The sequence below is a fragment of the Canis lupus genome, chromosome 32, assembly GCF_048164855.1.
Source record: "Canis lupus baileyi chromosome 32, mCanLup2.hap1, whole genome shotgun sequence".
In the NCBI taxonomy this organism is placed as follows: domain Eukaryota; kingdom Metazoa; phylum Chordata; class Mammalia; order Carnivora; family Canidae; genus Canis; species Canis lupus.
In genome coordinates, this window is record NC_132869.1 from 34229852 (window position 1) to 34243066 (window position 13215).

A 13215-nucleotide genomic window follows, 5' to 3' on the forward strand; every position below is an offset into this window, starting at 1 on the left:
GGCAGCCACTGATTAATGTTACTTTTTGTAGTACTTTGCTCCTTTTCATTGGTGAACAGCATTCCATTGTATAGCTATCCCACATTGTGTTGATCCACTCATCAGCTGGTGACGTTTCTGTTGTTTCTACTTTTTGACTATTATGAATAATTTTGCTGTGAACAGTCTTGTAAAAGTTTTGTGGGACATAGGTTTTCACATCTTTTGAATGGATTTGCTGGGTCAGTGTGATAACTCTGTGTTTAAGCTTTTGAGGAGCTGCCGAACACAATACCAAACATTTCTAATACTTTTACCTCCTATTATTATTTCTCTGTTCGTATAAAACTTGGTATTTTTTTCTCACCTTTCTTTCTGGAAAGCTCTTCTTTTGGGACCCTTCCTTTGGGATTCCATCTTACTTCTATCCTCAAGTCTCTGCTCTTCTCTCTCCACACCTTGGCAGAGAGCTTGTCATTCAGTAATTTGACTAATGCCTTTATGAGGGAACTCCAGACTCTTGTCTTCTAGCTGATGCCATTTCCCTTCCTTTTCACTTCCACCAGATTATTTCCCGATTGAGTAGACTGTTGTTGCCTCAAACTCAGTATTTCCAAACTGAAACTTGAGATCTCCTCCAGACTAGATCCCCTCAGAACCCACCCACCCCCCGGCCCATTTCTGTATGTGGTTCCACCATTCCTTCAATTTCCCAGGGTAGGAACCTTCTATTTTAGTTTAGTAAGAACTATTTCTACCACCACCACTAACTACCACAACTAGAAGCTGCCATCATGTGCTAAGTGTGTGGTGCTAGATGGCACAGTTATTTTGCTGAAGACATCAGCAATTACAGAGTGGAAGACCTGATTCACATGAATGTCTGTCATTCAAATGCATGCCTGTCTGTCTGACTTGAAAGTCCTTATGTTGTTATAATGTCCCCTATAAATTCACAGAATCTTGGATGTGCACGTGGCCATAATCTCTCCCAAATTCAGTTCCCTGTATAGGGATTAAGATTTTTTTCTTTTATTTTTTCCACATCTCCCTCTCTTATTCCCTCTCTCTCTAATAAACTTCTTTTCCCCCTTTTCTGATTGTCTGCCTATCTTAGTTAAAGTCCTTATCACCTGCTTCCTGGACCACTCTAATGGTCATTTGTTTCTCAACAGGGACATAATGAGCATTTTAAGCAGAACCATTCTTCTTGCTTTGGGACCTTGTACACATTGCAGAACGCTTCGCATCCTTGGTCCTACCAAACTAAATGCTCAACGTGCCCTTGTGCCCCCAATCATTGTGACACCAAAAACTATCTGCACATTTTTCCAAAGACTCCTTGGAGGTGGAAAATGATGATCACCTCTGTTAAAAAAAACATTGTACTTCCTCTTTTCCTTAGAATCCATCCTAGATATTTCTTTCTTTCTTTCTTTCTTTCTTTCTTTCTTTCTTTCTTTCTTTCTTTCTTTCTTTCTTTCTTTCTTTCTTTCTCTTTCTCTCTTTCTTTCTTTCTTTCTTTCTTTTCTTCATCCTAGGTATTTCTGATATGAATTCTTAACTAATTGATCATGTCATTTTCCTGCCAGACAATCGACAATGCTTGTTGTCTTTCATTTGAAATAAAAAAATCTTTATAAGTTTTAAGATCTGTATTTCCGTCTAGCCCCTGTTCCTTCTAATCTCATTTCCCACTGTTCTTTAGGTATTTCTTCCACCATGGCTGGACCTTGCCCCAACCCTCTTCATCTTATTCCATGCCCCTTCCCTGCTCTGCTGCTCATGGTGCCCACATTTGAATTCAGCTGATGTTTCACCTTGTTCCCCTGGCTGTTCCAATCTCCCTTTCCTTTAGTGGAGATATTGTATGTATAAGCCTATACATTTATATTATTTGTATATAAACTTCCATTTAGTTTCACATTTTTGTTCCCTGATTTTTGCACCTGGTTTGTCAGTCATTTTTATCCAAAATTACAAGCATCTTCAAAGCAGTCTCATTAGTCTGTAATCCTCAGTAGCACTTATGCACATGGCATCATCGTTAGAACACCATATTTGGTATCAGACTGCTAGGTGGATGTCTTTGCGCTGTCAGTAACGTGTGACCTTGTGCAAGTTACTTCACCTTTCTTGGCCTTAGTGGAAGGGGGATGATGGTAGTATCTGCCTGATAGGGGTTTTGTGAGGATTAAATACCATACTACATATAAAACACTTAGAACTGTTCTTGTCATGTGGTTAAACATTCAAGAAATGTTATAATGACTAATATAACATACATTCTTACTGATTAAATTATTTTTTTTTCTAAAAAAAAATTGTATTTCTTTTTCTTTTTCTTTTTTTAAATCTCTCTTAGGTTTTGGCTGATGGTTTGAGGACTGGTGTATCTGAATGGCCTGAGCCTCTAGAAGTAAAATCTGCTGTTGAACTTGTGCAAGAATTTCTGAATGGTCTTTGTTTTCCTAACTCATGCTCTGTATACTGTTTTTTTGTTTTTTTTTTCCCTTTGTTGAGAATTTATACCTTCTAAATTTAAAAATAAGTTATCTTTTTAGGCTTGGTAAAGTCTAAAAGTTGGGAAGTTTATAAAGCTGTGAGGTCTGTCATGATCAGAAGAACAGATTACTAACAGTGCAGGTCTAAGTACTTTTAAGAATTAATATTGAATTTAAATTTTACATACCACAGCTGTATTTGAGATAATAGGAAAAGAGGGATGGAACAGAAACTTTGAGCACCTACCATGTGCCCAACATTGTGTGTCATGGGCTCTCACTGTATCTCCGTTATCTCCACACCCCTGCTTGGAGATGTCTATCATAACTTCCATTAGAGAGCTAATAATTTGTTAAAATCCCTGGTTGTACTTCTACTGTCCTTATTTACCTTTTGAAAACAGGACTGGGATGGAAATTATTTATTTATTATTATTATTAATTAATTAATTTATTTTTATTGGAGTTCAATTTGCCAACATATAGCATAACATCCAGTGCTCATCCCATCAAGTGCCCCCCTCAGTGCCCATCACCCAGTCACCCCCACCCTGCCCAGGAAATAATTTAGAAAGCAGAAAAATAGGATGTAGAGTTAATAAGCTTTTACTACTTTCTAGACTTAAATAAGCTGGATGAATTTGGTGATTCTACAAAGAAAGACACAGAGGTAAGCAATTCTTATCAGAACTGTGCCCTGAAATAGCTTTAAAATTTGGTTTTACGGCTATTGTTCATGTCATACCATTTCAGCTGGATCTGGTACAGCCAAGGTAGCATTTTGAAGGTAGTTTTTTGTTGGTCTTTTATGTCAACACTGGTGATTATTTTCCTTAAGAACTAACAAATGCTTTTGAAGAGAACTAATACATATGTATTATTAATTGATCAACTGCAGAGAAGCAGAAATGACTATGTCCATATGCTATAAGATGGTCGTATTATATTAGTATACTATAAAATGGTATGATAGTATGCCTTTCCTGGTATCATTAAACTAAATAGGTTGTCATTTGATAAAATAGGAAAATGGAGACAAATGTCATTTAATTAAGTATTTTTGCACTGAAGGAAAGTTCAATGCTTGCTTTGAGGCATCACACTTTTACAACAATTTTAAGGGTCCAGTTCATTTTGTGTCTCCTCATCAGTGAGCGAGATTGTAAAAAATTTGTTCCCATCTGTGGATCCCCATATTCTTGGAGCAGCATTTGAAAGCTCACTGGCTTTGAACTCTTTCTTTTCTTTTTTAATAAACTGAGTATTCTGTGATGCTCTTTTTTCAGATAGTAAAGCATGACAGTGCTGCAGTTGACCGCTCCATTGAGTGTCTCTTCACCGTACGGGGGGATCTCGACTTTGCTGAGCAGCTGTGGTTCAAAATGAGTGGTAGTAGGTATCTGTCATGATTGTGAAATAAATGTTTCCTGTCATTGGTTAGGTTTACTTTGAAAATAATATAGGACTAAGTGTACTACTAGTCTTGTGTGGAGGGCTGGTTCGTAGCTTCTCAAATTCATTTCTAGTGAGGTATTAGCACATTCTACTCAAGAACTGTACTAAGGCAAGATAATTCCTAGAGTCTGTTCTTTTCTCTTGCCTTGAATGTAAGACATAGGTGGTTTTTATGTTAATATTTATATGAACCAAAACCTACACCTTAGTGGAATTATAACTATTAGGAAGAGGAAAAGATAGTCCTTAATATTGTACTGTATTATTTTGTGACAGTGAGTTTACTCTCTTACTGTAGAGGATGTGTTAAATTTTTTCTTTTTGGCTTGAATTTCTTTCCCCTTCTCCCCACCCAGAAGTACAGGTACTGTCTTCTACTTATTTGTGTATGCTTAATTTTGATGATATATCTGATCTGCAGAAATACCATGAATGTAATGTTGGACTAACTTGTTTTCCAAGGTGTGGTTTCATACCAAGACTTGGTGAAGTGTTTCACACTGATCATCCAGAGTCTGCAACGTGGTGATATACAGCCATGGGTAGGTTTAGTAGTGTTAGAACACTTTTTAATTGGCATGGCTCTGAAGGTTAAGGCATAGGCCTGGGAACAGATTGCCTAAGTTTGAATCCAGCCCTGCTGCTTTCCTAGCTGTGTAAACGATTCTTTATGTCTCTTTGCTCCAGCTTCCTCATCTATACAGTAGGGGTAGGAAAAGTACCTACCTCATAGTGGTGTTTAGTGATAAATAATAAATAATAGTTAATTTAATTCATGTAAAGCTCCTAGCTCATAATTAAGTGTTCAGTATTTGTGAACTAGTATTGTCACCATTGTTGCTCTGAATGATTATTCTCATATACTACTGATGAGAGTACAAATTGGGATAATCTCTGGAAAGCAATTTTGAGTAATGTATTGAGGTCCTCAAACGTATGAATCATTATTTTTTTGAATCATTATTTTTTTCTTAGGATCTACCCTAAGCTTATACACAGGAATACGTATTAAGATTTTCTATATTAGAATAGTCCCCACAGCCTCATTTATAGTAGCAAAAAATTATAAATGGCCTAAATTTCCCCTGTTCATGGGTTAATGATACGGCCACATAATGGCATATGTAATCGTTGCTGAAAATGATGCTGATGGATTATGTGGAGAAATGCTTACAATCTGCAGTAAAAAGAAAGGACTATACACTATTGCATGAAGAAAGTAAATTTTGGAGAGAAAAACCTGGAAATAAATATCCCAAAATGTTACAGCAGTTGCCTCTAGTGCTAAGGTTACAAGTGATTTTTTTCAACTGCATCCTACATTTTTATACTTTATGGATATTTCATAATGAACTTGTGCTTTTACAGTCAAGAAAAAGGTAAGTAAAAAACTAGAAACTAAAAAATTCTTCATTTCATGGGAATTCTTTGAAGTATGGTAGCTGCCAATTCACGACTCCAAAACTTAGAAACCTTCATGGGTCTGCACAAAGATCCAGTGCAAACGAAGGCATGTCAGTGTTGCTCCTCACTGGGCAGTAGCGACTATAGGCATTTTAACCTCAGCCGCAGGGGATTTTCTCATGCAACTTTCTGTGTTTGTGAGATGTTTGCGAGTATATCCCTGCCATGTGCAATGAGTGCAGACAACCCAGAAATTGTTTTTATTAAAACAAGGGAAATGCAGAAGGTTATGATGGAGACTAGAGATAATAGACATTAGTCTATTGGACATATTAGTCTAATAGACATAGAAAATGCCCAATATTTAGGTATCTTTAGAATGAAGTGCTTAACATTTGGTACATGTGTTAGATCTATAAGTTCACAGTTCTTGATTTGCAGATCTAGTTAGATATAGTAGATCTAGTTAGATATTGTAGCCAAGGAACTTCTGACACATGTGGAAACCACTGAGGAAGGGAGTTGGCCCACAGTAGCAGATGTTCTGTGCAGAGGAAGATACTCAGTATCTGAGTATACTCAGTTGGGAAAGATGCCCAGTAGCCCTTAATCAGCTAGGAGAAAAGAGGTCCTGGTTACAAAGCTTCAGAGGATCAACTCTGTCTTCTTTTTTGGTGGAATTGTATCTGGGGAATGATAAATTGAAACTCTTCATAGTTGCCTTGGCCTAAAGCAAATGCTATAGGAATGACACTTCAGGAACTGCCATGTTTGTAACTTAGACATAAGTTCAAACTTTTTATTTTTATTTTTATTCAAATAATTGTTGGTATTAGGAGACTAAATATGCAAGCTTATAATTTTTAGTTCATAGCCAATATAGTTTGCTTCTGTTTTGTTTATTGGATTTGTTTATATTTTCATTTATGGCTTTATAATTTTCTTTTAAATTTCTAGCTCCACAGTGGAAGTAACAGTTTATTAAGTAAGCTTATTCATCAGTCTTATCATGGAACCATGGACACAGTTACTCTCAGTGGGACTATTCCAGTTAAGATGCTTTTGGAAATTGGTCTGGACAAACTAAAGAAAGATTTTATCAGTTTCTTCATAGGTGAGTTCCTTTCTCAGCTCAAAAAATTAAAAAGCACTTCACAGTCGTCAGCCATAGATATTCACAGGCTTTTTCTTCCTACTTGGCCCTACTCATTTATAGCGCTGACTTTGCCTACAAATCACTGTGAGACCAGCGCTTCTGTACTCTGGCACTCAATTTCCTTCTTGATAAAGCTATTTGATTAAATATGACTCTAGTTTTTGTTTGCTTGTGTTTTGAGTTCAAACATTTTGAGATCTACGAGGTTAGTGTAGTAAATAAAAAAACTTCTTTGTGGGATACTCTCTTACCACCCAACACTTGGTTGTTTTTATTAGAGGCAAGCTGTGATCATTTTAGAATAGTATTAATATGTATTTGTGGTGTAACATGCCAGAAAACTTGGCCATTTCTGAGTAACTATTTAGCTTGAGCATCTTTTTTGTATATGAACTCTGAAAAATTTTACTTAGGTTCCTTAACAAGTAATTGACAATACCTAATAAAGCTTATTTGCATTTATGTGTTTTTTCTTACTAGGTCAGGAACTTGCATCTTTAAATCATTTGGTGAGTTGGTTTTTTTATTCTAAAGTTAGTGGGTTTTTGTTTTTTTTTTTTTCTTAATTCATCCTACCTGCAGATACTAAATACTTATTCCATGCTAGCCTCTCTCCTAGGATCTAGGGAACAGATAGATAAGTAGACAAACCAATAAGTAACCAGATAAAGTACTTTTTATTTTCATGAATCCCCCCCCCCCCAGTCATTTCATTTGCCTATTTTTATTTTAATATGATTTGACTCCAAACTTTTGACACAATAGTCCTTATACTTGGAGGCTCCTTGAAAGCTTATTGAATTGCTAATTCCTGGGCCTCAGAGACTCCATAGACCTGCAGCTCAAGATTATGTGTTTTAAAACAAATCATCTCCTACTTCAAACGATTCTGATGCTTTTCCCTTACTGTATTTGTTTTCTGTTACTGCATAACAAATTACAGTAGTCCCCACCTATCCGTGGGGAATACCATGGGCAATACTATGGGCAATACTGAATCCTATATATACTGTGTCTTTTCCTATACACACTTACCTATCCTAAAGTTCGGGCACAGAGATTAACAGCAATAACTAAAAATAGAACAATTATAATATACTGTAATAAAAGTTATGTGGATGTGGTCTCTATCATTCTTACAATATCTTACTGTACTCACCCTTATTGTGATGTTGGAACATGATAAAATGCTGATGAGATTGAGGGAGGTAAGTGATGCAGGCACTGTGACCTAGTATTAGGCTACTATTGACCTTTCAGAAGGACTGAAACCATGGAAAGTGGAACCTTGGATAAGATGGGGGGCGCTTCTGTACCGCAAACTTAGAAGCTTAAATGAACACAGATTTATTACATCCCAGTTTCCCTGGGTTGGGCATTGGGCACATTTTAGCTGGGTCCTCTGCTTTAGGGTTTCACAAGGCTAAATCAAGGTGTCAGCTTGACTAGGGAAAGATAGTCTAAGTTCCCTCATTCGTTGTTGGCAGAATTCATTTCCTTGTAGCCTGATAACCAATGTGCCCATTTTCTTGCTAGCTATTGGTCCAGAGCCAGTCTCAGGTCTTAGGGTTTGCTTGTGGGTCCTTGCCATGTGGCATTCTCTCCAACGTGGCAGGTAGTTTGTTTCTTCAGAGCCAACAGGAGAGCATCTCTAATACTTCACTTTCTTTTAAAAGGCTCACCTGATTAGGTAGGTTGTAGTGATAACCAGGTGATAATCTCCCTTTTGATTAATTCAAAGCCGTCAGTTAGTAACCTTATCATGGAAGTAACAGCCCATCATATTTACAAGTTCTGACCTCAGTGAAGGGGAAGGGATCATACGGGATGTGTAGTTTAGGCAGTGGGAATTTGGGGGCCATCACAGAATCCCACCTACCATATTTACCATGGAGGATTTCCTTAGGATGTGTTCTCAGAAATAGTATTAGGTCTGAGCATTTTTTGATGCTTGACATACATTGCCAAGTTTTATTTTTTTAAAGGGTTGTACCAATCTACCAATAATTGATGTGAATGGAAGCTTATCAATACACTTGATTGATTTCTTTGTACTTGTTAACTTATTTTTAGAGGTTGACACTTCTGTCAACCTGGCAAGGGTATTGAAGTTAAGAGTTATCTTGTGGATTTGCCAGTCATTCCATCTGGAGAGCTTGGTGCGTGGTATTAGTTATCCACTCAGGCCTCCTTGGTAAGGCAGTTCTCGGATTTGTTTTGACCAGAGAATGTAATGGTTTGCTGAGAACATTCTCAGTGACAACTTTGCTCATGATTTAGTCTGAAGAATAGCATTGAAGAGTGATAAACTCTATCTGGCTGCCTCAATTTTTTTTTTCCTATTAATCAGGCCTAGTTGAGGTTTAGCAAGCATAGCAATCTTTCTGAAGATGGTTCTTGTTCTTTAACTCCCTCTTTTGCTTGTACTGTTTTTCATTCCAGGAATATTTCATTACTCCATCAGTAGATATACAAGAACAGGTGTATCGTGTTCAAAAACTCCACCATATTCTAGAAATATTAGTCAGTTGCATGCTTTTCATTAAACCCCAACACGAGCTCCTCTTTGCTTTAACACAGTAAGTATTGCTCTCTTGTTCCCTTCACATAAACATGTTTTCTCTTGTGAAACAGCTGGAGCCAAAATATGTGCAGTTTTTATTACCAGTTAGACTAGAATCGGTACAGCCTGTCTTCACAGTAGCAGAATGCTTCTCAGTCCCTGTTGGAGGAAGGGAAAGACTTTGGATTCAGAAGGACTCTGGTTCAACCCTTGGTTCTAGAACTTTCCGACTTCCTGAGGAAGTTTCTTTTCGCTTCCTCTTGTTTTCTCATCTAGAAACAGGAACTAGTAACCTCATGTGTTTGTTGTCCGGGTTAATGATGTTCATGTGAATGAAGTACCTGACACCTAGTAGGTAGGTGTCATGACTCTTCTCCTTTCTTTCCTTATACACCGGGGCCAAACTAATGATTGCTAGATCTCCATGTAGTACTTGCATGGAACCAAATATTATTAGACTTCTATTTTAGAGATTCTGCTGGTAACTTTGCCTAGAAACAGTTTGCAATGATCCTCTTAAGTGGGTTGCTGGTGTCTTACGTGTATTTGAAGCCTTAAATTGGAAATGAGTGAATTTACAATCTGGTGGAAGGGCTGACTTTTTTCCCTGTAGAAGGAAATGTACTGTGGCCTTTCCTGAAATCAGAATTTATCTCAGCTGTAAAGGGAAAAATTAGAAATTGTTGACAGAATCTAAAAGATTTATTTTCATTAAAGATGAATACTGTAAATGAGTTAACTCTTTAATTCCCCAGAGTCTGAAAACCATGGAGGCTAAATCTTTGTCTCTCTTTTGCTTCTTTTTGGTTTTCTTTTACTGATACCTCTTTTTCCCCACTCATTCCTTTACTTTGGCTCAACTTAATTATATTTTATGAGAAATATGTCTTCTATTGATTTTTAAAAATTGGGGGAAAAAAAGTTAAATGAGATTTCCTTTCAAAGTCAAAAACAACCTAACTTTTGTGTGGGAGGGGGCATTGTTTTTTGTTCATTTACTTTCGTGTCCCTGAAATTATTCTTTTGTTGTTTTGGTTGGTGGTACTGAATGGAATGTTTGGCTTATGAGCTTTAGATTATCAGAAAGCCTTTATCTCCAAGAGACTTTTTTCCTAAAAGAGGTCCTTTTTTTGTTGTTGGTTTTTGTTTTAGATCCTGCATAAAATATTACAGACAAAATCCTCTTGATGAGCAACACGTTTTTCAGCTGCCAGTTAGACCAGCTGCTGTAAAAAATTTGTATCAAAGGTCAGCAATTTAATAATTATGTCTTAAGTCTGGCTATAATTCCTGGGCAATTTCTGTGTCCTTTCCCTGGGGATTTCATGACCAAGAGTTGTTCCACCTCTGAAACCTTAATCATCTCTATCCCACTCTTTGACTATCATCTGATAGTTCACCCTCTTTCTTCTCCCAGACCTTTCTTTTGTCTTTTCTCTTTCTGCCAGTGGGCCTCTAGTCTTTCATTTTTTCTCAATCTAATTCTTTCACAGTATAGGGCAGAAAATATAGCCAGAAGGGAAATGACAGATTGGAAAGGAAGTGATTAGGGTAATAATGACAAAGTCAAGGCTATGGCTGTGGGAGCGAGAGAAGCCTTGGGATTGGGGAGGTATGGGACTGTGAGGCTTAGGGCACAGATTGGCCATCCACATGGACTTTGATATTGCCTTAAATGATGGTCTCCCCAACTCTCCCCTCTGTATGCAGTGTACTTGAAATTTCTCTCCTACTGAAGCTATTGTGTTTATACCCTCCCTCAGTTTGGTTCCCTTCTGGCCAAACCCTGTCATTCCTTGAAACTGCTCTGGCAGAGGTCTCCAGTGACTTCGTAATTGCCAAATCCATGGAACAACTTTCTAGTAAAAGAGTGTGTTTTAGCCCCTTGTGTAATTAGCTGGCCCACCAATTCATTCTCCTTACAAGTAAGTACTCACAAGGCTGTTAGGCATTTAACATTATTCCTTTCTGGGACCTATCCCCTTGCTTCATTTCTGTGACATAGCTTGTATCTTAATTTTAATTCCATCTCTCTTGTCCACCTCCAAGATTGCCTGCTTCTCGTATGAGTTTTCACCAGAACTCCACTGTTGCCTCTTTTTCTTCTTACTTTCTTTCCTGGCTGATTGTATTCATACTCAAGGCCTTGCTTCCTCTGGGCCAATGATGATCACAACTCGCATCTCTAGCTTCTCTGGAGCTTTGGGCTGTGTTTCTGAATGCCTGTTAGATGTGAGTCCCCGACTCACAGAACTGCTAGGTAGTTCTGACTCAAAACCCAAAATTTAGGATTGTGTCCTGTCCGTCTCTTCTTCCTCTATGCCTCTCACATAGGACTTCACTAATGAGTATAGAAGGAAGGAAATAACTGGGACTTTTTTCTTCCTTTGATGTTTTCCCTTCCTTAGTGAGAAGCCACAGAAATGGAAAGTGGAAATAAGTGGTGGTCAGAAGAAGGTGAAAACAGTTTGGCAACTGAGTGACAGCGCACCTGTAGACCATCTGAGTTTCCACAAACCTGGTAAAGATGGTTTGTCATCTAGTTAAATTATTCCAATAGAAGAGAAACTGAATCTTTACTGGTATATTGTGATAGCTCTCATACTCTGTTTTAAATAATTTTCCTGAACTCTAAGTGTAAAACATATTCTGGGGGAAAAAAATCCCTGGAAGAGTACTTTTTCTCATTATCCTGGATAGAGGAACCTTTTATCAAAAGAGGTCAAGCAATGGAATACAGGGAGTCAAAATAGATTTTAAGGTTGAAATGCCAGCTCATTCTTTTGTGTACTACTCTCAGTGATGATATTTCTATCTAATGTCTGCTCTGAGGGGCTTGAAGAAGGTTGATATTCCTAATATTCTATCAAAGATGGTACATTTCAGTCAGAGAATGTGTGTGAGCCCCTGGTGTAATAAGGTGGCTCCAAGTATTTCTCCTTCAGCAAGCACCTGTAAAACTGTCATTGTCATGTGTGAGGACTGTAGTGTGCTGTCCTCTCTTTGTATAGATCTTAAATGGCTGCATTTCAGATAATGGGAGGACTATCCAAAATCAAATCTGACAGTTTTAAGACAGAATCTGAAAAGATTTCAAAAGCCTATAGTCCACCACTGCTGGTTGTTGAACTATAGAACTAGACAAATAGTTCTCTTGAAGAGATGATACCTTGCAAAATTATTTCCAGAGAATGTTCTCTCCTCGAAATATTTTTTGATTCAAGCGTAATGAAAACTTCTCTCAACCACAATGGAAACTTCTCTGTTCATATGGCTGAATGATAAAAGTCCTAAAGAAACTGAATAATTAAAAAAAAAAAAAAAGCTGAATAATTTTCCTGAGAACCATCAGTGAAGATCATGCTGTCTTTTCTAAGTGTGATATGAAACATGGAAGGTATAGAGCTTGAAAGTCAACCATATAAAGTTAGAAAAATGTCTGCATGACAAAAAATACCAGGCACGAAACAAAAGATAAACTAGGAAAATTAATTTTACAGCTCACGTTCAGAAAAGGGGCTACATTGCCTGGTATATAAAGAAGTTTCAAATGAGTAAGAAAAATACGTTAAGAACGCAATAGAAAAATGGGCAAGTAACACGAAAATTTTACCAAAAAGGAAATTCAGATGTCATCTTCAGAATAAAAGGTGCTCAGCCCCACCTATGGTAAGAGAAATGCAAACTTACATTCCAGAGATATTCTCTTTCAACTGTCAGATTAGCAAAGATCAAAAAGTTTGGTGTCACAGTACTGGCAAGAATGTGAACACGTAGCCTCACACATTGCTGGTCGACGTGTTAGGATGTATAGCTTCTGTGGAGAGCAATACCCACCAAAATTTTAAAATACGTTTTGTAGGCCCGTAGTTTTATTAGTAGGGATTTATTCCATGCATAAAACCCAACATGTACAAAAAGACTTATGAACAAATGTGATATTGTTTACAGTAGCAAAAGCCTGGAAAAAATATGGAGAGTGAGGCATAAGAAAAGATCTGGAAGGATACAATGAAATTTTAACCTGGAGGTATGGCATGCAGTGGGGGGAGGGCTTGTTCTCAGCTTTGAGTGAACATTAAAATCATTTAGGGAGCTTTTAAAGTCTTAATACCAAGACCAAGCAAATCAGAGTCTCTGGAGCTAGCGCCTAG

General features: G+C 37.4%; 1 protein-coding gene across 14 annotated transcripts in view; it reads left to right on the top strand.

Annotated features, from left to right (window-relative positions):
• Nucleotides 1–13215, top strand: part of ZWILCH (zwilch kinetochore protein) — a 40903-nt gene that overhangs the window by 18477 nt on the left and 9211 nt on the right. For 9 of the 14 annotated variants that reach the window (XM_072809229.1, XM_072809227.1, XM_072809228.1 and 6 more), the window contains 9 exons: nucleotides 2345–2438; nucleotides 3104–3153; nucleotides 3770–3875; nucleotides 4401–4480; nucleotides 6300–6456; nucleotides 6979–7007; nucleotides 8941–9077; nucleotides 10214–10309; nucleotides 11470–11582. In XM_072809229.1, the coding sequence (XP_072665330.1) occupies nucleotides 2345–2438; nucleotides 3104–3153; nucleotides 3770–3875; nucleotides 4401–4480; nucleotides 6300–6456; nucleotides 6979–7007; nucleotides 8941–9077; nucleotides 10214–10309; nucleotides 11470–11582 (862 nt within the window). Of the gene's footprint in view, nucleotides 1–2344; nucleotides 2439–3103; nucleotides 3154–3769; nucleotides 3876–4400; nucleotides 4481–6299; nucleotides 6457–6978; nucleotides 7008–8940; nucleotides 9078–10213; nucleotides 10310–11469; nucleotides 11583–12561; nucleotides 12731–13215 lie in introns of all 14 variants that reach the window. The other 5 variants (XR_012022805.1, XR_012022806.1, XR_012022807.1 and 2 more) reach the window with 4 other exon arrangements.